Raw genomic sequence first — 24,954 nt, forward strand, 5'->3', positions numbered from 1 at the left:
AAATATTAAAATAATATTGAAAGTACTATCAAAACCATTGTCTTCAGTGTAATCTTTATTTATTTTTTAAAATGCATAGAAGATAATTGAGATCTCAGCAGGCTAAGGGCAAACAAGTATTTGTCTAAAATATCCACAAAAACAACCCCCAGGAAGTGAAATGAGAAAGTACTAAAAATTCAAGTATTCCACCCAGCCAACAAGTATGTTGGATGTTAGTAATTATTATTATTTTATAAGACAAGATAAAAAAACAAAGACAGACAATAAAACAGTAAGAAATGTCAAAAATGGATTTGTCAAGAAAGGAACTCAGTAAGCCACCCTAATTCTTTGACCAGGATAACTGGTTTTGTGGGTAAGGAGAATGTAAGCTAATTCGTTCTCATGTTTATTAGAATTTTTGACTCTGTTCTACTTGATACATGGCCTAGGCAAATGTTGTTTGGGTGAAATCACCCCAAGGGGAATATATATCTCATCATAAAACTACCTGTTTGATTCAAGCACACTATAATATTAAAATAATAATAAAAAGTTAAAAGTGATATTTTTCCCTGTAAATTGAATTATATTTATTTTAACACAGATAAAAATTTTAATTGCTGTTATCTGTTATATATTTATTAATCAATATACATTGTCTATGTATCTGCCCATAGTGTTGAAAGATAATAAAACTGGAGGTCTGTAAGTGCTCTCAAGATGTTTTTTAGTTTGTTACCTTTGCATGGCAAGGATGTTACCACTTGTAGTTTAAATTCCTACTTATTTTTAAATATGGGGGGTTTTTTTGTTTTATAACAAGGTATTGTTGATTAGTGAACGACTCATAGAGCAAAATGAACACTATGTCCTATTTTTTAAAATAATGTTACTGTCTAGCAAATAGCCCTAAACTTTGTACAGTTTGTTATTCCTGCTTTAGTTTAGAAGGATGCTCTTGAATGTTATCAAATAGAATTCTAAAGCAAAGGGAAGTTCAGCATTGCTTTTTATTTCTATAGGATATTACCCTATTCTCTGTCATGCTTGCAAACCTTTACGAAGTTGTTTCACTTAATAAGATGTTTTGTGTTTCCTCCGTTGGGTCATTAACAAATACTGAATAGTTCTAGACCCAGAACAGACTCTTGTTTGATCCATTGTTCTTTTTAACAGCGAACTACTGATAATGGCAATTTTGAGCCAGCTGTATAAAATTTTTATCCAGGCCAGGTAGTAATTGCATCCTTCTTTTTGCTCTCTTCTGTGGTACTCTGAAGTACAAATTAAATCCTATGCTCTTGTAGTCAGATACACTTGTAAGCTTTCTGCAGTGACATGGTGGGCTATTGAAATAATTGAAAAAAGAAGGGAATGAAATTCCTTTTCCTAAAGCCACTTCTGGATATTATTTATAGCACTTATTCTCTACTGTGTGGTCCTCTGCAGCTCATCAGTTAGAAGAAGGCCTGTGAGAGCTTTTTTTCCTTTGGACATCTAAATAAGTGGAAAAATAACTTGTTCCCACAGAAGTGCAGATAGTGGCAAATCAGTGTTATACCAAGGTTCACTCTCTTATTTCAGTCTCTATTTGATTTAGAGCAGCTTCAGCTGCTGTCAAATAGAATTATATTTTCAGTGCAATTTGGGTGGTAGGTTTTTTGTGGTTTTTATTTTCTTTTTTCTTTTTCATTTTGTCAAATTCAGGTGTATCTGTTCAAAATCATAAACAGTCCACCACATGAGGTTTGGAGGACTGCTGTTGCTCAGTTTGGTATTATTAAATATCTTTAAGGGGAAAATGGAATCTCGCTTTGAGTGCATATGCAGCACAAAGACACCGTTACATTCTCACAATGTTTTTGCTGTTAAGTATTTTGCAAGATTAGTAAAAGATAGACTTGACTTTGTTATTCAGCAGTGTTGTTCATGTCGACAGTTTGGATTAGTTGGAGAAATGCGTAATCTTTCTTGTCCTTAGTAGTTTCATTTTCCTTCATTTAAAAACACAATAACAAGCACATTAAAAACTTCAGTGATAGTAAATCCAATCACAGAGCTATTCTACTACTGAAGAACCCTTTTTTTTTTTCTTTTTTAACCAATTTACTATTGCTTTTAGATTTTGTTGTCTTTTTCTTCAAAATTAGTAGAAAGCTTTCAGTAGTTTAAGTGGGCTTCATCTTTGTGATACTTTGCTGGAGTATTGGTCTGGAAAAGCTAGTCAAGCGGAATTTTAATGTGCAAACTGTGGGGAAAATAAAATCTGAAGGCTTGCATTCTGTGTATACTGTCATTCATTTCTGTTCGTATTGATGGGAAGTTACGTTATATTGTTCTTTCAATAATTTCTTTCTGCTGTGTCTTTCTAGATACACTAGATCCTCTTTTCATGCACCCTGACTTACCTTGTGGGACCCACACAGGAAGCTGTGGACATGTGATGCATGCAGCCTGCTGGCAGAAGTAAGGATATGTCTCTTTGCAGCCTTTTAATGTGGTTTTTTTTAAATTAATCTATTTTCCAAAACATCTAAGTGTACACTGAAAACACAGTACAGTAAGTAGATATTTAATTAAGGAGTCAAAACTATTTGTACTCATCTAAAAATTAAATATGGCACCAGAGAAGTTTTGACCTGATGAAGGAAATCATCATCAAAAATTTTTAGTGCCTTCTACAATCCAAAGAAAAATCTCTAAGAGTTACTAATTTATGCAAATAAAACCAATGGGGTAAAATTGATCAAGAAAAAGAAACCATATCTAGTAGGTTTAGTTTTAGCAATCCAATGAGAACCAGTAGGAATCTTCCAGGTGAGCATTCTATAGCAACAGTACTTTGACACAGAAAGTCTGTCACCAGGTTAGTACTTAAAGGATGAAGCTGACTTATTCCAGCGAGTCTTTAGATGAGAATCTGGCATTTAGAATAGACTATGAATGGTTAAGTCTACCAATATTTTTTCCCCACCCTCCATCCCTCCCTTATTGGTGAACAAACACTTAATAAAAAGTAAGAGGGAAGAATTGATACAGTGCTTAAAAACTTGACTGCATTTCTGTTGTTTGGGGGAGTCCATAGTTTAGACCAGTTTAGACCAAGTGTGTTGGATTAGAGTGCAACCTGAAATATAAAAACCAAATTACTTAGCTTGCAGAATATAATCATCCTGGTTGCAGCTACATTTGTAGGATTACAGAGAGCAAAGCTAATGCTCTCTGTGTTTGACTCCACATAGGTCTGGCAAGTCTAAACAAGATAAATAGTGTGAAATAATAATAGAAATAATCCCACTGAAGTATTATCACAGATAGAGAGTTGGGTCATGCAATTGCAAGCTACTTTATATTGTTGTATGATATAAACAATCTCTTGAGGTTTGTTGTTTGTACTTGTGCCATTTTACTTCAAAAAAAAAAAAAATCTGACTAAACTTCTAGTGCTTATAATTTACTTTTCTACATGTATATTTTTTTTTAACAAGAAAACATCAGTACAGAATAAATAGGTGCACACACTTAAAACGATACGGAAGTATGTTCCTTGAGTATAATACATCTGCTCTTGGCAGATCCATCTACATCTGCGTAGATCTAAGTAGTGCAACAGTGGAGCTCAGTTCCCTTGCTCTTTTTAAGAAAAGATGACTTGCTGTATGGGTAAATGGGATTAAAATGGACAACAGGCTCTTCTCATACGGGATGGCACAGAAGGTTTGAGTATAGTCTTTTATTTATTACATAACAGATATTCTAACTTACTAATATTCCTCCAGACGATGCCTGCCACACCTTTCTAGAGTATCTGTGCAGCCTAAAACTACTGCAAAATACTCCCTAAAACAGTACAAGTTCAAATGAATGGAATATCTTTGTTGTTGCCATGTATGAGGAAGAGGAGATGTTTGCAAAAACAAAGTTGTTTAATGTGGGGATAATAAATGTATATTTTTGTTGATTGTAACAGAGTACTTTCCTAAATATTCTGTAATCATTAGAACTGCTGCAGGTGCCCCCGCATGCACACTTTCTCTTATTACGTAAATGGGATTTTACTTTTTTCCTTTAAGATGTATGATTTAAAGCGGGGGGAAAAAAAAATCTAGTTATTACCTTAGTGTGGAACTTGGATAATTTCATATCTGTCTTTAAGATCCTACATACCCAGTCTGAACATTAGTACTGAATTTGGTTGCTTGTATCCAGGCAAGAAGATTTGAATGTTGGATTTTTTTGTTCCTAATAATACCACTGAGACATTAATTAAATCTGAAGGCTTACTGCATCCACTGAAGAGGCAAAATTATAATGAAACTTGTAAAAACATCATAGTTATTTCTTAGTTTCCCTTTAAGTTTAAAATAGCTCAAGTGCGATATTGTGATATAAATTATCCTCCCTTCCTGTTAAAAGAAGGCTACAGTTCCATTGTCTAGTCATGAGGCTTAGTCATTGCCATGAGTAGCTAACTTTTCATTCATTAAATTATACCAGTAGTTTTTCCTAAAATTAAATAAAAATATGTACAATCTCTGTTTCAAACTTACTGTAATGAGTTGTATATGAGAGAGATTAGATACAACGTTATGTTGTTTTGAAGATGATGTCAGAGAAGAGTAGAAAATTTAAGGACTGCTTGTCTGTAAAAATGTGAATGAAATTTAAAAGAATCTTAAAAGCAAGAAAAAGTTCCCATCATTTTTGCACGAATGGTATATACCATGCATTTTTGCATGAGTTTACGTATGTGTTCAAAGGTTTTATTTTATTTTCACATTCAAGCATGTCAGAGAGTTGTAAATCAAAGGAAAATACTTGTTTGTTGGCTTGGATAGGTACTTGACAGATAATAACACTTTTAATTACTTGAACATGTGTTTTCATGTCACATTTGAGCCATTGGACTTTCTAGTAATTTTCTTTTTCAATGTTGTAGGTACTTTGAAGCCATGCAGCTGAACTTTCAACAACGTCTGCATGTTGAACAGATATTTGACTTGGAGAACGGAGAGTATCTTTGTCCACTTTGCAAATCTCTGTGCAATACTGTGATTCCTATTGTTCCATTGCAGGCTCAAAAAATAAACAGGTGAATTACTAGATTCCGTAGCCTTTAATTAAAAAAAAAAAAAAAAAAAGGAGAAATTACTTTGGAGCGGGTTGACTCTTAACATTTTTGGAAGGAAAACTCAGGCTGACCTTCCTAATCTGTATAAAAGACTGCACATCTCACTATTGACTATTCAGCCAAATGTACTGCTTTGACAGTCAACATTTATTTTTTTAAAGGGCATTTTTTATTTGGCTATTTTTTTTGAGCTGATATCAAATGAGAAAGTACCTAGATCTAGTATTTAGCCTGACACTTCATGTTGTACATTTTGCTCAAAATTTACAAAGCCAGCAAAACTGCGCAAATACAGACTTAGTGAGTTTTGATGTAAATGTGTCCTCTGTTTTTAAAAATAAGATGATTCTTTGAGTGTTAAAGTAAAACCTGCTCTCTATTTCTGTTTTCAGTGAGGATGCAGAGGCAGTAGCTCAAATTCTGTCGCTGGCTAGGTGGCTGGAGATTATCACAGTCAGGATATCGGGCTACAGTGTGAAAAATGTTAAAGGTTTGTTATCTTAATTTTGAAGCTATTCTGTGGGATATCTAATGTGCCAGTACACGTTTTAACTAATACCAACAGAAAACTTCAAATAAAGAATACATTTTGCTATCAGTCAAGACAGTATCAAATAAAGCTGGAGATAGTCATGGCCCTTTCTGAGCTGATGGCACTGATTTTCTGGTTTTTATTAAGTTCTTTCTATCCTTCCTGTAGAAGAAAATTATGTACACTTGGAGAGGATAGCCACCAACTAATACCCAGAGTTAATTAAATTCTGAGAGTCTTGACTGTGATGGAATAAAAAAGAGAAAAAAATAAATTAAAAGGGCCAAAATAAAAACATGTATGAGTGTTTAGAAAACAGAAGGTAGAGAATCCACATATTCCTTGCACTCTTATAATGCAGGAAAATTATTTTTCCTCACCAGCAAAGCACTACTTTTAATTCTCATATTTCTGGGAATAGAAGAAAATGTTACTTAAGGAGGAGGGTTAGAAGACAGTCTAGCTGGTGAGGTCTGCTTACAATTATTTTCAAAGCAGTATAAAATAAAAAGAAGTTTAACTTCTGTTAGACTGCTGTAAGAACTATAACAACTTCTTTGTTTTTTGATGTGAATCTATTTTTTTTTTCTTTTTCTGGAAGGAGAGAAACAAAATCTTCCAGCTTTCGCCAACAAGGAAATGGGGAACTCTGCTTTGGAATTCCATTCCATCCTTAGTTTTGGAGTTCAGCCCTCGTAAGTGTTACTGGAAATGCTCCCTGCATTATGTTAGTTCTCCCTAAAATAACCTGGGTATACTTCAGGATTTGTTATTGAAGGAAAGGCGTATAATTTGTTTGATCTGAATATGGGCTTACTTCCATTTTTTCTTAAGCATTCACTGAATATCAGATCTATACAGAGCTGGATGGACCTCTTGGTCAAATCCAGTCTGGTAATTCTTACATTCTTGGTACAAAGCTAGGAGTCTGAAATCTTCTAATCCACAATGCTAGTGATTCAGATCACTTCATGTGCCTCTAGGCAAGTTATTTAATGTCTGTCTGCCTTAATTTTCCTGCTATATATCTGTTTCAGGGACAGATTTCACTTGGGTTTAGAAGCAGTAATGTAATATAGATTACTCAAAGGAATAGGGCTGTGTTATCTGTTTCTGTTCCAATAGGCAAAAGCACTCTCCTACTAAAACAGATTGAATGAGTAGATACTTTTCAAGTGTATTCTACTTCTACTACTTCTGACTGACATCATAGTTACGCAAAGTACTTATACGTATCTGCTATTTGTAAAAAATGTCATCAGAAAGTTGAATTAAAATCTGTCTTGATAACTCATCTCTATATGGAAAAGATTCTATAGTTTGCTCTTAAACAGTGTGGTATTTAAGTATGAGCTGGTTAACCCCCAAACTTCGTGGTACAGTTGTTTTGGCTGTAGAGATTTGGAGTTAATGTGAATGTCACGTCATGTATTTCTGTTACAAAGTTCTGTGTATGACTTTGAAATAGATTCCTTCCAGCCTGACAGCTCCTAATCTCTCAATTTGTAGAGCCTGTTATCTCAAGGTACTTCTTTACTACTGGAAACTTGTATTTTTTTTTTCTCCTCTGTACAGACAAAGGGGCCTTTGTATTTCAAGAATTCTTTCGTAAATAACTAGACTTTATTAGTGATTGATTGACCAGTGAGTAATAAGCACTATTAATAATTCAGATTGAAATTATCTTGGCTTGGTTTTGCAGAGTCAAATACTCAAGCAGTATCAAGGAGATGCTTATTCTCTTTGCCACCACCATTTATAGAGTTGGATTAAAAGTTGCTCCCAAATGAAAGCTGATTACAGGATTCCTATGATGACCTGGAGCACCTGTGCTTTTACCATCCAGTGTATAGGTAAAGCATAATGTTGTGTTTATTCCTTCTCATGACTTGAAAATCTTACCGTTGCTTGATTGTATAATTTTATACAATCTGATTGTAAAAATAATAATAATAGTTCTACATAATTAGCAATCTGTAATAGTATAACAATATATATTATATGTAATTACATGTCTAACAATAGAATCATAATCTATCATCAAATAGAAATAATAGGAAGTTTTTGTTATTTGGTAGCTTATAAAATAAGGTGTGGAATGCCAACATTGAATTTAGTCTGAGAGAGCAGGGAGTGATTATGTTCCACGTTCCTAATTGTAACATTAAATACATTCAATGAATATCTGCAGGCTGCCAAGATCATTGACCTGCAGGCATCTCCTATACAGCTAAAGATCTAACATTATGAAATATTACTCCATCTCTCATTATTTCTTTTTGTCTCTATTCTTGAAGAATTCTCATGGAATTTCTAGAAGAAATATGGTCTTTTGTAGTCTGAAATTGCTAAGCAGATACCTGGTAGAAAAACAAAACAAAACAAAAAAAACACCAACCCAAACATTCTCTAGCATGAGTCTCTTTTTGAAGGCAAAATAATTACAATAAAAATGACTGCATTTTTTGGGCTAGTGTGCCTGTTTAGCAGTCAATCTCACTTCATTTCTGTACTATATACACAAGACGTTTGTGTAATAAACATGAATATCTTATAATCGTTCATGTAAAAATTTTTCTTTAAATCCCTTGTCAGCAAGATCTGAAACCAAATGTTTTTAAAAAGCTCGTTATGACCATCTATCTGGGAAACATTCAGTGTCATTTAAGCTAGATTTTTCAAGAGGGTTATCAGAATTAAAGTTGAGCTTTAAAAAGTAGTACTTACACTAAGAATAAATTAATCTTGGATTAAATGTATTCTAACAGAAATGTTTGTGTTGATTTCTGTAGAACAAAGCAACTTAATTTTTTTCTGTGTTTAATTTTAAGAAAATCTCTTGGAAACAGAGGGCAAGCCTTTATTTGGATCTCTACAAAATAGACAGGTATGGACAAGTAAGATATGCGATACTTTTTAAACAAAAAAGGGGGTTTTTTTTTTATATGTATATACACACAGAGATAAACTTACTGTTAAAAACTGCCTAACATCAAGATCATTCTGTGCTCTCAAAATCTTTAGATTGATAACATAAAGAGGATTCTGGAAGAATAATGCTTCTACTTATACATGGAAGTTCATGTTAAATTCACTTATCAATGTGTTTTCTGTATGTAGATGTTTTTACAGCTTTATTTCACTATTATATCTTTTCTTTTTTTCCTGTCCAACCATTTTCTCTTGCGCTCTAGCACAGTGGCCTTAAAGCATTAGTGCAGTTTGCAGCTGCTCAGAGAACAACATCACCACAGGTCCTGATTCAGAAACATCTGATTCGTCTTCTAGGAGGTATTGTATTCCTTTTCTTTAGTACCTTTTCATATTGCAGAGGTTTCTATTGCAAAATGGCACACACATTAATACAACATGGAAGCAAAGGTTAGACTACTGACAACAGTGCTAACTTCAATTTCCCTAATGTTGCCTTTCATCATGGAGTATTGCTTGAACTTAAGTAATCAATAATTCTGTTAACCCAGCCCTGTTTCACTGAAGTCCCCCCAAAATCCTCTATCCCAAACTACCACGCCCTGGAGATACTCAGATCTGGAATGTTTACAGATGGTGAACAATCTGGTTTTGGCAATGTTCAAAATTACTCAAATTCTGAGTGCTAAACACATGGATAAAGCCACAAAACAGGTATTCCTCTCCCTGAATTGTGACACTTCATCTTTTTAGTACTTTCAGAAGGCTACTTGCAGCCTAGTTGAAGATATTTTAGTCCCAGGGAGAGCCAGTTTGAAACACGTAGCTATCCTTCATGTTTTTTACTGATTAGGTTGGCATGGTGGTCTTTGTGAATTCCACTCTTTGACTTGCTTTCTATTCCATAGGTATTCTTGGGTGTGGTACAGGCTTTTGTACTGGGCTAGGTTGTGAGGCATCTAGTGTTGCAGTGCCTAAGTACATTTGTGGACTTTACCCTTAACACACTGTGTGTGCTTTATTAGAGCTGGAGAAATAAACCAAAGATTTTTATCTTAGAATTTTGAAGATATAGTCATTAAAATTGTGAGCTGATTGGGCATGTGGGAATAGCAAAACAGATGCACAATCAATTGCATAAGTGGTAAGCAGTAAGTTAAATAAATGCTTCCTTAGTTCAGAGAATTGGACTTTTTTTTTTGATGAAAACACACAAATGATAGAGGCTCTAAAATCAGATTCTGATATTGCAGAAGAAGAAAACACATATCAAATGCATAATTGATATCTTTATTTTGTAGTTCTTCTACCAAACTTTAAAGTGGAGGACACTCCATCCCTCTTAGAAGTAGATATGTTCCACATTTTGGTAAGTAGGTTAATATTAATGCTTTTTTTTTTTTGAGCACAGGTTTTTGTGTACTTTACCCTGTTGATAGTCCTGCATTATATGTTCACTTGCATGAGTCAAATGATTGTACATGAGCACTGCATGCAAACAAGTGATTACATATGGCCGCTATATACAGGCATTACTGTTATGCTGTTTTTCTAGCTTTCAAGTCTTTGCTGTCTCACTTTTATTAAATTTCATGCTTGCAAGCTCAATCGTCTTTTTACCACCTCCATTGCTATCAAACCTCAAAAAAAACCCCACTGAGAAATGTACCCATTCAGCTTGTTTCCCTCACTTTCCCTTGTCTCCAGTCATCTTGTATCTTCTGATTCCTTCATGTTCACTCTGTCCTCTTCACTCTTCCTCTTAGCCTCTTCTTTTGTTCTTATACAAATCTGTGTTCTAGTTTCTTCCACTGTTAAAAAACATCAAAAAGCACCAAGAGCAAACAAACAGAAAACCAAACCCACCAAAAATAAACCTGTTTTGATCTGGTTGCCTTTCTAACTAATGCTTGGTCTCTCTTCTCACTTTTTTCAGTGTGCTTTGTATAATGTCAAAAAACAGAAATTAAGCTTTCTAGGAACTGGATAAGCTTTCTTGGCATATCCCTAAACTAGCAATTACAATGGAACTATATCTGAGTTTCCTACGTGCTGGAGGGATGCAAATGGTTAATATTTTCCAATGAATTTTTGCAACACTTTGTGAAGTAAAACTAGCAAGATAAATGAACATACTTAAATTGACTACAGAAATGAAATTTAAATGCAGCATGAAAATATAATTTCTATTAGCCATGTAGCTAGTACCAAATTTCTGTTACTTTAATAGTAATTCCTTCCCTTTCACTGCAGGTGGGAGTTGTGTTATCATTTTCATCTTTATACTGGGACGATGCTGTAGACTTGCAACCTTCATCAACTAGTTCAGCCTATAACCACCTCTACCTCTTCCATCTGACAACACTGGCACACATAACACAAATTGTCATCTCTTCAGCAACAGATAGAGGTATATTTGGGGTGGATTATTCTGGCATTTTTACACAATTTCTTAAAAATAATGGATGGACACCATTAGTGTCTTTCAGGTATAAACTTCCTCATAATAAATGACACTCAGTGCTAGGTAGTAATAGTTGTTTTCTAGTGAAAAATAAATAGCACTACATTATTTTCAGAGCATTTTATTATATCACTTCTCTGTGCTTAGCCTAAGAAAACAAAGTAGTTATTGATATATCAGTACTTGATCAAGTCAGTCATTCAAGAGCAGTAACTTTCCCCTCTTCACACTTTGTAAGAGAAGCAAAGCTCGGCCCAGCAGCAGCACTCTGACCTGTACAGTGACAGTATGGATTTGGGAAATAAACTTTTCTTTACCCTTCAACCTAGTAAATACCCAGAGCTGAAATACAGAATCCTGTAAACTGATAGGAGAGAAGTTCACTTTTCTCTGTATTTCATACTACTGTTAAAAACTGTCAGGCTTCCTAGCTACTACTTTCCTTTTTCTTTCAGCATGATGGGAGTTAAGAAGAAAAAATAAAAATCCTGTAGTTTAATCTATATTAGGACAATAACTTCAAAGTTCAAGGGAAGGAAGCAGTTTTTACAGGAGGATGAACAATGAGGCAGTAATCTTGATTCTTCTTTACAACATGGAGTTTTAGGAGAACATTTGTTAAGTTAAAACTAGCAAATAGAAAATAATTAAGCAAAATAAAGTGGAAATATTTATGTAATGCAATTTTTCTAAAAAGAGCGCACTATATATAAAAAGAGAATTGTGTCACAAATGAAGTGCATTACAGTGGGATTCATCTTTTTGTGTGCAGAATCCCTACTGCTCAATCATATGGACAACAGTGAGGAGGCATGCTCTGCACAGTCTTTCTGCAGAGAGGTTTGCCAGTACACCAGCGGGTAAGTAGCAGTTCAGTTACAGCATTGCGTTTTCCTAGAAAGATGTCAATCCACAGGGATTGACCGACGACACAGAAACAGGAAAAAAACGTATCCATTTTGTATGGGGAGTTAGCACAAAGCCTTGTGCTTTCTTCCCATGCTCCTGAACACTGAAAAAGGAAACTGGTGAAAGGACACTTTTAGTTAAAATAGCTAAATAGCTTTTTGTAGACAGAGTAAAATCTTAGTCTAAGGATGAAAAATGCCTGTATCCATTCTGGAGAGAAATACAATCACTAACTAGACTATTTTTTTCTTTGCCTTGATTGCCTTTTTTACATCTCACAATTATAGATGGAAGCCAGAAAGAAGGAAATGGTTCTACTATAAAAGGGGAAAAAGTGTAAAGCTAAACACAATTGCTTATTTGTTTGAGCAATTAGTGCCCATTTCTTTTTGATAGGTTATAACTACAGACCCTTAGTATTTCAGTACATGTGTGTGAAATAAGCTAGAAAATAGGGATGTACCCTCTACAAATTTTGCTTTGATTTATCTTCACCAAGGCTAGATGCAAAGATATGCCAATGCTATCCACTTGTCTAAAAGTTTTAAATCTAAATTTCTAAACACTTAAAATTTTGGTGTGTAAATAGTAGGAGTAATTTTTCTGAGGCCTGAGCTTTGAATCAGAGTTGCTGTGCATTTTGGAAGATCAGCTCCCTGTACTGAGATGCCTATCTACAGAACTAAATGCCAAAGACTAGGCAACCCAGCTCTGAAACTTTTAGTGTTTTAATTTCTGTGTATACATTGCCTTCTAACTCTGGCCGATCTGTGCTTAAACAGCACAATCTGTGTAATAATTTTGTAATGGTCTATGATGTTATAATACAGCTTTACAGGTCATTCTACTGTGCGTCCTGGTCAACACTTGTGTGAACATCCTGTTCACTTGTGAAATTAACGTCAGTTTAAATTTTTTAGGAAACAGGGACACTGTAGATAAGTTAAATTTACTATGAAATTTAGACTAAATGCTCACAGAGCATGAACTACAAGAATAATTACTGAGATTATTATCACTGGTATTTTTTTGTCAAAAATGGATTTGTTATAGCTTTATTAAAACAATGAGTGTTAATGTTGTGACTTCCATAATGAAGTATGAGGTAATAATTTTTAAATTCTGTTGGTTTTGTTGTTCTTGAAGAATATTGATGTTTGGGGGTGTTTCATTTTTGAATTGCATTGAGAACACCGACTGAAGGAAAAACTGTCACCATTTCAAAAAAATGCTGGCTTTCGGTAATAAAAAACAAAGTGTAAGAATCAGTTGCTCTATGTGTGGTGCTGTATTGCACAGTTTAAATCAGGTTATCTTGAGTTGCCTAGAGATGGACAGCTATTTATTGGCTATGTGGTTTTTCTTATAATTCTGAAAAATGTAAGTTGAGATAATTAGAAGTCTTAATTTAAGTGTTCTGTATAAGCTCAGTACTTATTCCTTAGGGAAGGTTGGAAGTCAGGTGCTGGTGGCTGTGTTTCACAGAATTTGGGGTATATTGGTGTTGCTGCTGCACAGCTGCTTATTCCTACCAATACTAGTCAGAATTTGAAAGTGCTAGAAGATTTGCACTGTGAAATTACTGCAGCTATTTCTCATTTGTGTGTTACAGTTGCTTTAGTCAGGATATTCCAGGCTGGCTTGTGTGGGATTGTGTTAAAAAAGGCATCATGCCTTACCTTCGTTGTGCTGCTTTATTTTTTCATTATTTGCTGGGAGTTTCTCCACCTGAGGAGCTACTACAAGGTAAAGATGAGAAAGCAAATGTATCTATATATTGACGTTTACTCTTTTCTTGGAAGGCTGGAGTTAATGTTCACAGTAACTTAATAGTTAATACATTGAAGTAAGACTTCGAAAGAAAAGAAATACTCATTTATATAGGACAGGGCAGGGACGGGAGGTTGAGTTGTCTGGGCCTTCTTTGCATAGGAAAGAGTTACTTCTCAGTATGTGCGGATTGTGAATTATCAATGATGTATTCATAGTAAGTATTTATGGATATAAAGATTCTGTGATTTCAAGGATAATTCTAGGGGCATAGAGTACATCACCTGAGAAATACCCATGAGTATATTTTAAAAAAACAAAACCTTTTTGTGCAGTTGCTATTGTTGACAAATGGTAAACCCAGGGATACAGCAAAACAGAGCCTAGTAGAAATAAAGTGTGTTATAAAACCTAAACCTCTTCCTTAAAGGATCCTGACACATTACAGATACTAAACCCCCAAAATAAGTATTTTGTCTTCTGTCAAAACGCAGTAAAACACAGAATCATCAACTATTTGGAAAGGAGGACTATGCACGACTGAGACAAAACATGGTGTCTTAATTTATATAAACTGTGAGCTAAGTTTGAATTTGATTAGAAAATACAAGTCAAAATCTCAGCACTTTGGGATATGCTGTTGTCCTTACCATTAGTGTGGTAGAAATTTTAAGCAAGGAATTCTGTTTTTACAGAGACTTATGCATGACAATTAACAAATTTTGACATATTTTATATTATTAAACCTAAAGTAGATCCTCAGCTAATGAAAATGATTACAGCTTTGATAAGTCAGTGGAGTTACATCCAATAGTACTAGCTAGGAGCTATGCTGAAGCTGTAAGATGCATATTATTCAATCGAAAAGGGATCAGGAGAATTCTAGTTTTTGATGTGAATTACTGAGCAGTGCTGAGACATTTTAACAGTTGCTCATGTTTTCTCTTTCTTTTGCAGTTTCTGAAGAAGGACAGTTCAAGGCACTTTGTAGTTATCTCTCTCTACCTACCAATTTGTTCCTGCTCTTCCAGGAATATTGGGACACAGTAAATCCATTGCTTCAAAGGTACTAATTGGGAATGGACAGGTCACATTTTTCTGTTGTGATGGCCCTATTGGAATTCTGGATCAAATTTATTAATAAATGATGAGCTCAATTCATACTAGAGTTCTAAACATTTGTTTGATGTGCACAGGTATATTGAAACTCTTAAAGCACTTCAAAACCATAAAACATTCTCTTTCTTATAGTCATCCAAACATAAAACAATTATAGTTTAAGGGACTAGTGCTTGCAGACTTGCATGGAATCATTTATGTGGATAAAAGTTATGTATAAACTTCTTCTTGCATGCTATGTCACTTACTGTTCATTGGCCTGTTTTTTAATCTGTCTACAGCAAAAGTGTTGATTACACGAGCTACAATATGAGAATATGAAAAATTACATAGCTGGCAGGGTGAAGCTTTGGACTATTTCTTCCATGGATTTCCAAAATAGCCCAGTGAATGTAGAAGTTAGCTTAATGGTTGAAAGGTACAGCTTGAGTATTATGTACCTTTTGATCTAGCAGTAAAGAAATAATTGGTAAAATTTTCCATTCAAAAATACAAGTTAAAATAAACACCCCCTCCCTCCAACTCTGAGAACAATCCTACTATATTTTGTTGGAGAATGTCTCCATAGATTAAGGTGACGGTTTGAGCACATGGTTGCATTGTTATTCCTGGGTCTAGACAGAGTTTTCTGGCTCATGTTAGCTTTTTTCTGGTCTTTTTATGGGGTTTGTTTGTTTGTTTTTTGCTTCTGGTCTGTTTTGTTGTCTAAATTCCTTTAATTTAGGTGACATTTGAGCTGTTGACACCAATTTACAGTCCATATAGCTGACCTAAACAATTACCTACATATAATTTTACTATAATTGATTGCATTTGCAGTATATATAATTACGTAGATAAACTTATTTAATGCTATTATTATTATGCATTCCTACATGTTTGCTCAAAGACATCACAGTGCTTATAAGAGAACACAGAGCATAGGGGCTTGTGAACCCTGAAGGCAGGGCTAAAATATCCATCATAGTGCTCCCAGTCAAAAACACGTTTCAAGTGGGAGACTACATATTTAATGTAATAGTAACAGTTGTCAAACCATCATGCAAGTTCCCATATGTTTTTTGAAATAATCTTATTTCAGAAGACTAAATTTGATGGTTGTTGAGAAGCGTGTTAAATGAAGCATACTAGATTGACCATCTGCTGCAGTTTTTTCTCCCTCCGCCTCCTCTTTGTAGAAATAACTTAAAAGATATCTTACTAAGACCAATTCCTCTGTTTAGTAACTTGCATGTTTGGCTATTCTAAGCAAGCATACAGCATGCAATAAAGCATTGTAAAATAAACACTGGGTAATGATTATTAAAGCAATAAATATTTTCCTAGTAGAATGTGTATTTTCTTTCGCTGTGGCTTTGAGCAGATATATTCCAAAATGAGTTGTGTATTGTAGCCCACTTTACTTTGAGAACTCCAATATGTCTGCAGACTGCTTGTGGTTTTTAACTCTGTGTTAACACTGTCTTCATATGCACTGGTTTTAAGTGTTGTTGTTTTTCACGTAGATTTTTCTCTTGTATACACACTTAAGTTCTTTTCCTGAAACAAACCTGTGAAGAATAGTTGCTGCTTCTTGTGAAGTTTTAGCTAGAACTATTAATGCTTTATCTGTGCTTTGTGTTTTATTGTTGCTTACTAGTTTAGTGATCTTGAATATGTATTATTATCAAGCACTAACTTCTCCAAATGTTCGTTTGAAATAGATGGTGTGCTGACCCTGTGGTGTTAAGTTGTTTAAAGGGGAAAAGCATTGCAATAAGGTTAGTTTGTTAGTTTTTTTCTTCTATTTTTTACTTCAAACTGTTGAAAGAATGAACTGCTTGTTGTGGGCAAGTTAGAGAGTGCTTATATTTTCTTCCTCTTGCTCTGCTACCAAAAGTACATTTCTCTCTTAAATGGTTTTGTATTATTCCTCATGCAGTGACTCTTCATGGAGAATGTACAACATTCCATTAGACAAGTTATGTAGCTTATTCTAGGAAAAAACAAATGCTAACTAAAATATGAAATATCTTCATACATATATGTTACATATGAAATTTAGTTTCGTGACCTATGCTGGAATATAGAAATGCCAAAGCTCTCCTGTGGAGCCTCTCACTTGGGCTCCTAGGACTGAAGAGTTCCTCTAGAACTGCAGAAGCTTGCAGAAAGGACCAAAAGCTTAGTAGGATCACAATTTATAGCTATCTATTCTGTTCTTTGCTGTGATTTTTGTTATTCTCATTATAGTTCCTTTTCACTTACCCAGGTACCCTAGGAAAAGAAATAGTTTAATAGAGCTTCCTGAAGACTATAGCTGCCTTCTGAACCAAGCCTCTCAATTTAGGTAAGACGTGACACATTAGGTTGCCTTCCCAGGTGTTTTGTCACTTTTGTGTTCTTGCAGTTACTGTAACTGGTGTTGAAACTGTGTACAGAAATTATTTTTCAGAAGTGAAGGCACTGGTATGGTTATACTGTCCAATACTTGCACATGTTCATTTTAAGTCTGAAACACAATAGCTTGCTAAATAAGTCACTTGTGTCTGATAGGATAGCCTATAAAAGTATTATAGCTTAATCTTCTGGTCATTTTTCACTAGTGCAATGTGTATTTGGTTGGGCCATAAGCCTGAAAATTATTTTTGCACTGGACACAAAAAGCCCAGACGGTTGGCACTGGTTTATGCCAGGAAGAGTGAATCATAGGATAATTCAGGTTAGCAGACTTCAGCAGATCCATCTAGTCCAACCTCCTGCTCAAAGCAGATATCTTGCAGATAAAATATTTCAAGCAATGTAAAAATATAGCCAGAGGAAGCAAATACATGAAATACGGTTATGGCATAGTATGTCTTAGGTTTTTTGTCTGTTTGTGGATTGGGGTCTTGTTTGGGTTTTTGTTGTTATTGTTTCTTAAGGAACATTATCCATAGTTAACATTTCTTTTAAAGTTTAATTCCTGCAATAACTTCTGGTTACACTTCTTTTAGATGCCCGCGGTCTTCTGATGATGAACAAAAACATCCAGTATTGTGTTTATTCTGTGGGGCTATGTTGTGTTCCCAGAATACTTGCTGTCAGGAACTGGTGAACGGGGAGGAGTTGGGAGCCTGTACTTCTCATGCTCTTCAATGTGGAGCTGGAGTCTGTATGTTTCTCAAGTAAGTAGCTAGCTAGAATTCATTGTGGTAAAGAGTAAAGGGAAGTATTTGAAGGTCAAATTTCATAACATTGTCAAAGCACTTCATTCTTTTTGTCTGAGACAAAGAAACATTGCTTTGACCTAAAATATAGCTCACCAAAAAGTTAAGAACTTGCTGGGAGTTGTCTTGTATTTTAAATGTAGCTATTTTTTCCTTAAGAATCAGGGAATGCAAAGTTGTCCTCATTGAAGGTAAAACCAGGGGCTGCTTATATCCTGCTCCCTACTTGGATGAATATGGAGAAACAGATCCAGGTCTGAAGTAAGTGAATGTTTGACTGACTTTCTACATTCCCATTTTGGTATCTCTTTCTTTCTTATACCCATTAGACAACATGTTCTTCTGCTAGCATGTACAGCACCGTCATATGTGTCTTGGCCTGCTGAACTTGTTTAACCTCAAAGTCCTGATGGCAGCTTCCAGTTGTGCATGGGTCATTCGTAATGGAAAAATACACTTTTTTGGTACTGTTAAACTTTCTTACTTTTCTCAAGAATACTTTGTGTGCTTTGCATCAGAAATGCGCAACAACTGCCAGTGCTGCGATGTCATCTTGGAAGTGGCAGTTGTTGCTTGTCGCACGTGGAATTTTTTTCATTTCCAGTAGACTTGTTAGATTTGGTATTCATAAAAGTATTTAATATTTTTCTGGCTATTGTTAAGAATGTTAATGCTAGCTATTAATGGAACAGTTTGTGAGTTGCTATTCTGATATGCTTATTGGGTATTCTCCTTTTTTCCTTCTATGAAGAAGAGGCAATCCCCTGCATTTATGTCAGGAGCGTTACCGGAAGCTCCATCTGCTATGGCAGCAACACTGCATCATAGAGCAGATTGCCAGGAGCCAAGAAACGAATCAGATCTTCTTTGGATTCAACTGGCAACTGCTCTGAGTCTCTTGAGTTTTAGTGAAAACTCTTCTCTTTGGCAGTGCTTTGGAAAAGGAAAGGAGGGTGGCAGTAAATAATCTGCTCTCAAGTGGATTCTGTAGTTCGGACATGATGGATTCTCTAGGTTGGATGTATTACTGAGACATTGAAATAGAATCCTATGACATATGTTTTGCTCTTTTGGCTTTTTCCCCCCTCAAAAGGAAACCCACATTATATGATTATTACTGAACATTCAGGTCCAGAAATATTTCCACTTTTTTTTTTTTGGAGAAGTTGTAATTGTTTCACATGTTTTGACGAGGACAGCTTCCCAAATGCTGTGCTTGAGGGCACATACCACGTTTCTGTCCCTTCCATGTCTTGAGATTATACCTAAATGGTGTTGCTATGGAAAAGCTTCCTTTACTTTCCTCCTAGGTTCTTTTCCCAAGCTTAGTGAAGCTTTTAAATAGGTCAAGATCTGTGGCATAATATTGGAGTGCAAGTGGTGTCAGGCCTTTAGTAATCTGTAGCAACAGGTACAGCAAACATTAAGTTGTACAGAAAAAGCCTGCATTCAGCTATATCATGGGATTTAATGAGGAGTTTTTAATTAATGAACTCTTTAAAGGAGAAGTGTGGGATAGAAAGTGCATGGAGGAGTTACCATCTTGCTTGTTGCATCAAAAAATAAAGTCCATGCTTTTTGCATTGCCAGAACTGCACTTTATCTAATGAATTTGTCCTCTATTAATGTTGTGTATCCTAAGAGGTCTAGGGCTACACCATTTGGCTAGTTTTACTTCTTTTACAGTTTGTCTTCTGAGATTTTCCCCGAGAACCAAACGTGAAAGTACTGTTAGGTAGTTGTAGTGTAGCTCTGCAAGTTATACAAGAGCCAGAGACTTCAGTAAAGTAGAAGACCTTCAAAGCTATCACTGGACTAAAATCAAGGCCCAAAAGCAGCAAGTTTTAGAATCAGAAATAAGGGGGGTTTTGCCCATATTTGAGGGATTTTCCACTCTTCATCCTCTGTCACTCTTGTTTGGAGCCCTGCCTGCATAAATGAAATTGTGTGTTTTGAGGGGTGTGTTCAGTGGTTCAGTGCCGGTTATAGCAGAAAAGGGAAAAAAAGGTGTCAACGTCTGTCTTTGTCCTTAAGTAGTTAATAGCACATTGTGATTGAACTCTCTCTCGATACGTGACTGTCCTTCAGTTCTAAATGTTTGTTGTTCTGTTTTCTGAATTTCAACCATAATACATGTGAAAGAATTTGTAATGTGATAGGTAAAAAGGCTTTCCCAGGAAAGCCCATTTCTGTGCAAAAGTTTGAAGTTGTCATTAGTCTAAATTTCCCCGCCCCTTTGCTGTTTGGATTCTTTTGTGTCATTTTAATAAGGCCTGCAAGGGGAGGCTTTCAAATTAATGTCTGAGAGCGTGTTTTTGTATGATTTGTTTTTGGTTTTTTGGTTTGTTTATTTTGCTACTGATTGTATGAGAGATAGTAGAATCACAAATGATTTAGATTTAAGTATCATTGTTCTCCTAGTTTTTTAAAGTTTTTAGAGTACGTATGAGTGCACTGAACAGCACCATAACGCATCTAAAAATGTAATATCAATGAACTCAAATATTGTTCTGACTTCAAATACTTTTTTATAACTTTTGCAATACTCTTTCCCTGGCTTTGGTGTATTTTTCAGGTATTCTGTTTCTTGCAGTTAAGACCATTCTCCTTATTTTGCTTCTTTCAGACTTTTAAAACCTGAACATGAAACTCTTTAAAGACAAACCTTAATTCTGTTAGTCTTCTCTAAAATGTTTTTCAAATGCATACTGAATTTAGAAGAACAGTTGTCATGAAAACTTGCATGCACTGGCAATTTCTAAGGTCATCAAAACACTTCTTACCAACAAAAACATTGGATGAAGACTAGCAAATGTATGCCTCGTTGATAGCAAAACTGTGTTCACTTGCTGTTTCCCTCTGATATTTACCTATTCCTTTATCAAAAACTTTCAGTTACCTTGCACTTCACTGATACAAAAATTCCATTATCAAATATGCAGTGAGATCAGTTTATTTTGTTTTCTGTCTGAACTGTAGTATATAAGGACAGGAGCTGGTCTGAGCAGGTGAGCTTGTGTTTAAAGCTCTAGAAATCTTTTTGTAGCTGAAGAAGTGGGAGAGGAAAGTTGCATCTTTCTGTATGTTTGCACATACTAATTTAGCAAATGGGCTCCCATATCATTCACTGACTAGCATGGTCATCTTTCATTTCATAAATTACTATGCAGTTTTGTTCACTGTGAGTATAATCTGTATTTAGTGATTGCAAGATGCTTACACCACTGATTTCTGTTCCATCCAAGCTGACAGAAGTTATTTGATAATGCACATATTGGTATCTTTAATTGCAAAAATGTAAATTTGAAACTTGTATAATGTTCTTGTGCTTTTGAAATAAAATATCTTGTATATGTATATTTAAAAAAAATGAAATAAAGTAACTTCTCATAGATTATTCAGCTTTTATTTGGAGGCACTTTGACACTTCTACTTCACAGTTCATTTTACAGGAGCATTATAGCAGCAGCCATCAGTACAGAAAAGGGGAAGAGTTAGTAAATGGCGCGTAAACAATACCAGTTATCCCTGTGGTCCATATCATCATCGTACCAGTTAGTAACAGTGGCACGCTTTTTCTTATTTAAATAAATATTCCACTTGAAACTTGTCCTAGTATTTTACAGATGCAAATTCCTGCAGTGTCTACCTCAATTTGTAAAAGAAGTCGTAAGTACCAAATTTAATATTTACATGTCCTTAAACTGATTAGTTGAGTGATTCTGGTTTTGTAGCTTCTCAGAGAAGAACTGGCTGCACTGTCTGTCAGGTACTTAACCTCTGGAAAGGGAAGGTTTGTGGTGTTGGTCTAATGTGCTGTGTGATGCTTTTAAATTTTTTTTTTATTTTAAAAAGTGGTTTCTTACAGAGCAAAGAGCCAAGAAATCTTTTACATAGAAATGGCCAGTACTTCTTGCCCCTTTTTATGTTACAGGCTGCTGGTTGTCATCACTTTCTCGCTGCTTTGCTGTAGCTTCGGGTACCGTTAAGCTTATGGAGTTTGGGTGTTAATGGTGGTGCTCTCTATGCTTATTCTTAGTAAAGGAAATGTTTTTAAAGAACTAATTCCTGAAAAGGTAAAAGGTAAAGGTAGGTAGATAAAAATCTACTACCAAAACTGTTCTGAAGAGCATTAGAACAAGAAGCCCATTCATTGTGGGGGGGGGAAGAAAAAAGCCACAGCACCATTTTTTTGCATAGTACGAATCTCAAGATGCAATGTACAAATGTACAAAATTGCATACAGGAGGATTTTGGTTGTCATATGCTTTGTTTTATGGTTGAAATCCACTTTTATTTTCTAGACAATGCCCTTGAATAATCTCCGATATTAACTAGTCAGATTCATGATACAATATCTGAGTTTTTTACTTAGATTCTTTTAACCTATTACTTCACAAGATCTTCAGAGATACTTTCTTCAAAAATGAAAGTTGTTTCCTTTCTGTGGCACAATATCTTTTCTTTGTTTTTCTGTGGTTTGCAGGTGGGCTAAACTGGGGGGTTGATACGGGAAATAAATGGATAATAATGAAAATCCACCCCTATACAAGTCTCTCAAACCCAGTTATTTCTAATCCTAGTTACATTTTTCTAAACTTCTTTCTGTGACTCATGCTGACTTTTACTAAAAGTGGCGAAACCGATGTATCTCAATCCTCTGATACTGCAGATGATCTAGGAGTGTTTATTTTCCTAATTCAGACTTACACACAACTTCATTGAGCAATTCAATTTACATACTCCATGCAGTTGCCTCCAGTTAATTGACATACAGGAGCAGGACAAGATCATCCAAGTGATAGTCTCCTCAGAAATAAGGACTCCACCTTCCATGAGCTTCCCACCTTTATGGTTCTTTGCTAAACTGGACAGTACCGCATGCAGAGCCTAATGTGCTCCCATAGCGGGGAAACGGATACAAAGCACGTGTGTACCAAATGATTTGTAAGTTTTTAAATATTGTGACTCTTGTGTTGTAGAGAACTGTACGACTGTATGCAATTTAAAAAAATCAGTTTGCAGAAGGGAGTTTTCTATCCTCTAAGGAAATGTGCTGTGTTCATTTTTTTAAATATAAATGAAACCTTAAATGTGCAGTATTTCTATATTAATTAATTATTTTTTCTTTATGATCAATGTAGAGCAAGTGTTTTTCAGTGGTAATCAGAAAGCTTTAAAGGAAGAGCATCATAATTGCGATTTCTACAGGAACTGCCATAGTGCCTTCTCCAGAAACTGAACATTAAAATGTTTCAGGTTTTTTTGTATGAAGAGCTTCATAAAGAAGATAGTTTTATGCATAGGTGAGTTCCTCACTCTGGAATTAGCTGTTGCACAAATGTATTGTTATTAATTCTGGCTGGATTAAGCATTAATAACAAATAGGATAAGAAGTGTCCGCCAAATCGTATTTATTTCTGTATCTGAGCAGATGCTTCGGCTTAAAGGCTTGGCTTGCTAATGCCATCTTTGTCTTTATAAATTACAGAGAATTAAAAATGGAGTCCATGCTGCTAGCTGAGTTTGTTTTCTTGATCCAGTGGCTGTAACGTTAAATATTCCAAACTATCGTGACAGGTGCCGTAACGCAAGCTAGATATGTAGGGTGTACTTCTACTGTCTGAGGAAACTCATACGTACAAAGCAAAGGAGAAAACATTTATTTAGTAAAGTAAAATTTATCGTGATTCCTGTGAAATGAGCTGTCATCTTTTTGTAATATGTCTGTATCGATGGGGACTCTGAGTGCCTTTACAGGATAGAAATGAACAATCTAATGACTAAGTAATTACTGGCAATAGTCAAGACAACACCTGTTCCCTGTGAAATGTGTGCTGATACTCAGTTCATTTCACAAGTGATCACATTGCTAGCCACTGCTGCAGTTCTTGGCACTTGGCTGAGACACAAAGGTTAACTTGCCCAAAATTAACTAGTTTTTTATGGTAAAGTGGGTTCTCTTCATAGGGAAGTCAATGAGCTGTGTGGCAGCCAGGGAAAATATGTAGCTGGACAGTTACACCTCTGCTCTTCATCCTAACGTGTTACAGCAACTACTGCGTGAAACTTGTGTGTCTTTACAGAGATGCTCAGGCTGGAGGATCGGTTTAGCTCACTGTTCCTTCCAAATCTATTTTTCAGAGCAGATTCTTGACAAATCCATCATGCAGACACCTTGACTACAGAGTTATCAAGAGTAAGCTCACAGCTCTTATAATTCTGAAAGCTAAATAGATGACCTAGAGAGTTTTTTTAAGTGGTGCAAGAAGTCAGGTTTTGTCTGCTGCTACAGTTACTTGTGTTTTATCATTAGGAAATATTTCCTAAAATACAGAGTAAGATTCCCTCCTTTTTTTTTTTTTTAAGTTATGCTCTTATTTCCTGTTTTACAATGATTTTTCATCACGCTGAACCATCCCTCACTTTTATTTTTTTAAAGCATTTTATTTTTAAAAATTTTCATATTCTTAGTCCTCTTGATTCCATTTTCCCTAATAAAACAAATCTACAGAAATAATTTCTGTCTTTCTCTGAGTTACTTCTGATTATCTTACACCTTTTGGTTATTGAGCAATCTGGAACTGTTTTTTCCAAGCGTAGATGGACTAAAATTGTGTTGAAGTCAATCGCTATTGACTGACGCAAGTGGCACTTTGTGTACTCATCTGAAAAAAAAATTTGCATTTTAAAAACAATCATATTCTGTTGCAAAGTCTGATTGAATTGCACCTCCCTCCTCAGGAAGCTATAGAGAGCAATGAGGTCGTCCCTCAGCCTCCCTTTCTCCAAACTAGACAAGTCTAAAGCCCTTAGCCGCTCCTCACAGGCCATGCCTTCTAGCCCTTTCACCAGCTTTGTTGTCCTCCTCTGGGTGCATTCAAGGACCTTCACATCCTTCTTAAACTGTGGGGCCCAGAGCTGC

At 35.3% G+C, this 24,954-nt stretch overlaps 1 protein-coding gene across 1 annotated transcript in view; it reads left to right on the forward strand.

Moving 5' to 3' along the window:
• Window positions 1–21,426, forward strand: part of UBR1 (ubiquitin protein ligase E3 component n-recognin 1) — a 69,193-nt gene extending 47,767 nt beyond the window's left edge. Inside the window, 18 exon segments of the mRNA XM_075754372.1 lie at window positions 2,358–2,451; window positions 4,925–5,077; window positions 5,509–5,606; window positions 6,250–6,343; window positions 7,351–7,435; window positions 7,438–7,501; window positions 8,480–8,535; window positions 8,843–8,939; window positions 9,881–9,948; window positions 10,833–10,989; window positions 11,816–11,903; window positions 13,565–13,698; window positions 14,680–14,788; window positions 16,545–16,601; window positions 17,093–17,170; window positions 17,817–17,987; window positions 18,189–18,290; window positions 18,781–21,426. Coding sequence (XP_075610487.1) covers window positions 2,358–2,451; window positions 4,925–5,077; window positions 5,509–5,606; window positions 6,250–6,343; window positions 7,351–7,435; window positions 7,438–7,501; window positions 8,480–8,535; window positions 8,843–8,939; window positions 9,881–9,948; window positions 10,833–10,989; window positions 11,816–11,903; window positions 13,565–13,698; window positions 14,680–14,788; window positions 16,545–16,601; window positions 17,093–17,170; window positions 17,817–17,987; window positions 18,189–18,290; window positions 18,781–18,922 — 1,847 coding nt within the window. The 3' untranslated portion in view covers window positions 18,923–21,426.
• Window positions 21,427–24,954: the final 3,528 nt, after the last annotated feature.

Source organism: Balearica regulorum, chromosome 5, assembly GCF_011004875.1.
Source record: "Balearica regulorum gibbericeps isolate bBalReg1 chromosome 5, bBalReg1.pri, whole genome shotgun sequence".
NCBI lineage: Eukaryota > Metazoa > Chordata > Aves > Gruiformes > Gruidae > Balearica > Balearica regulorum.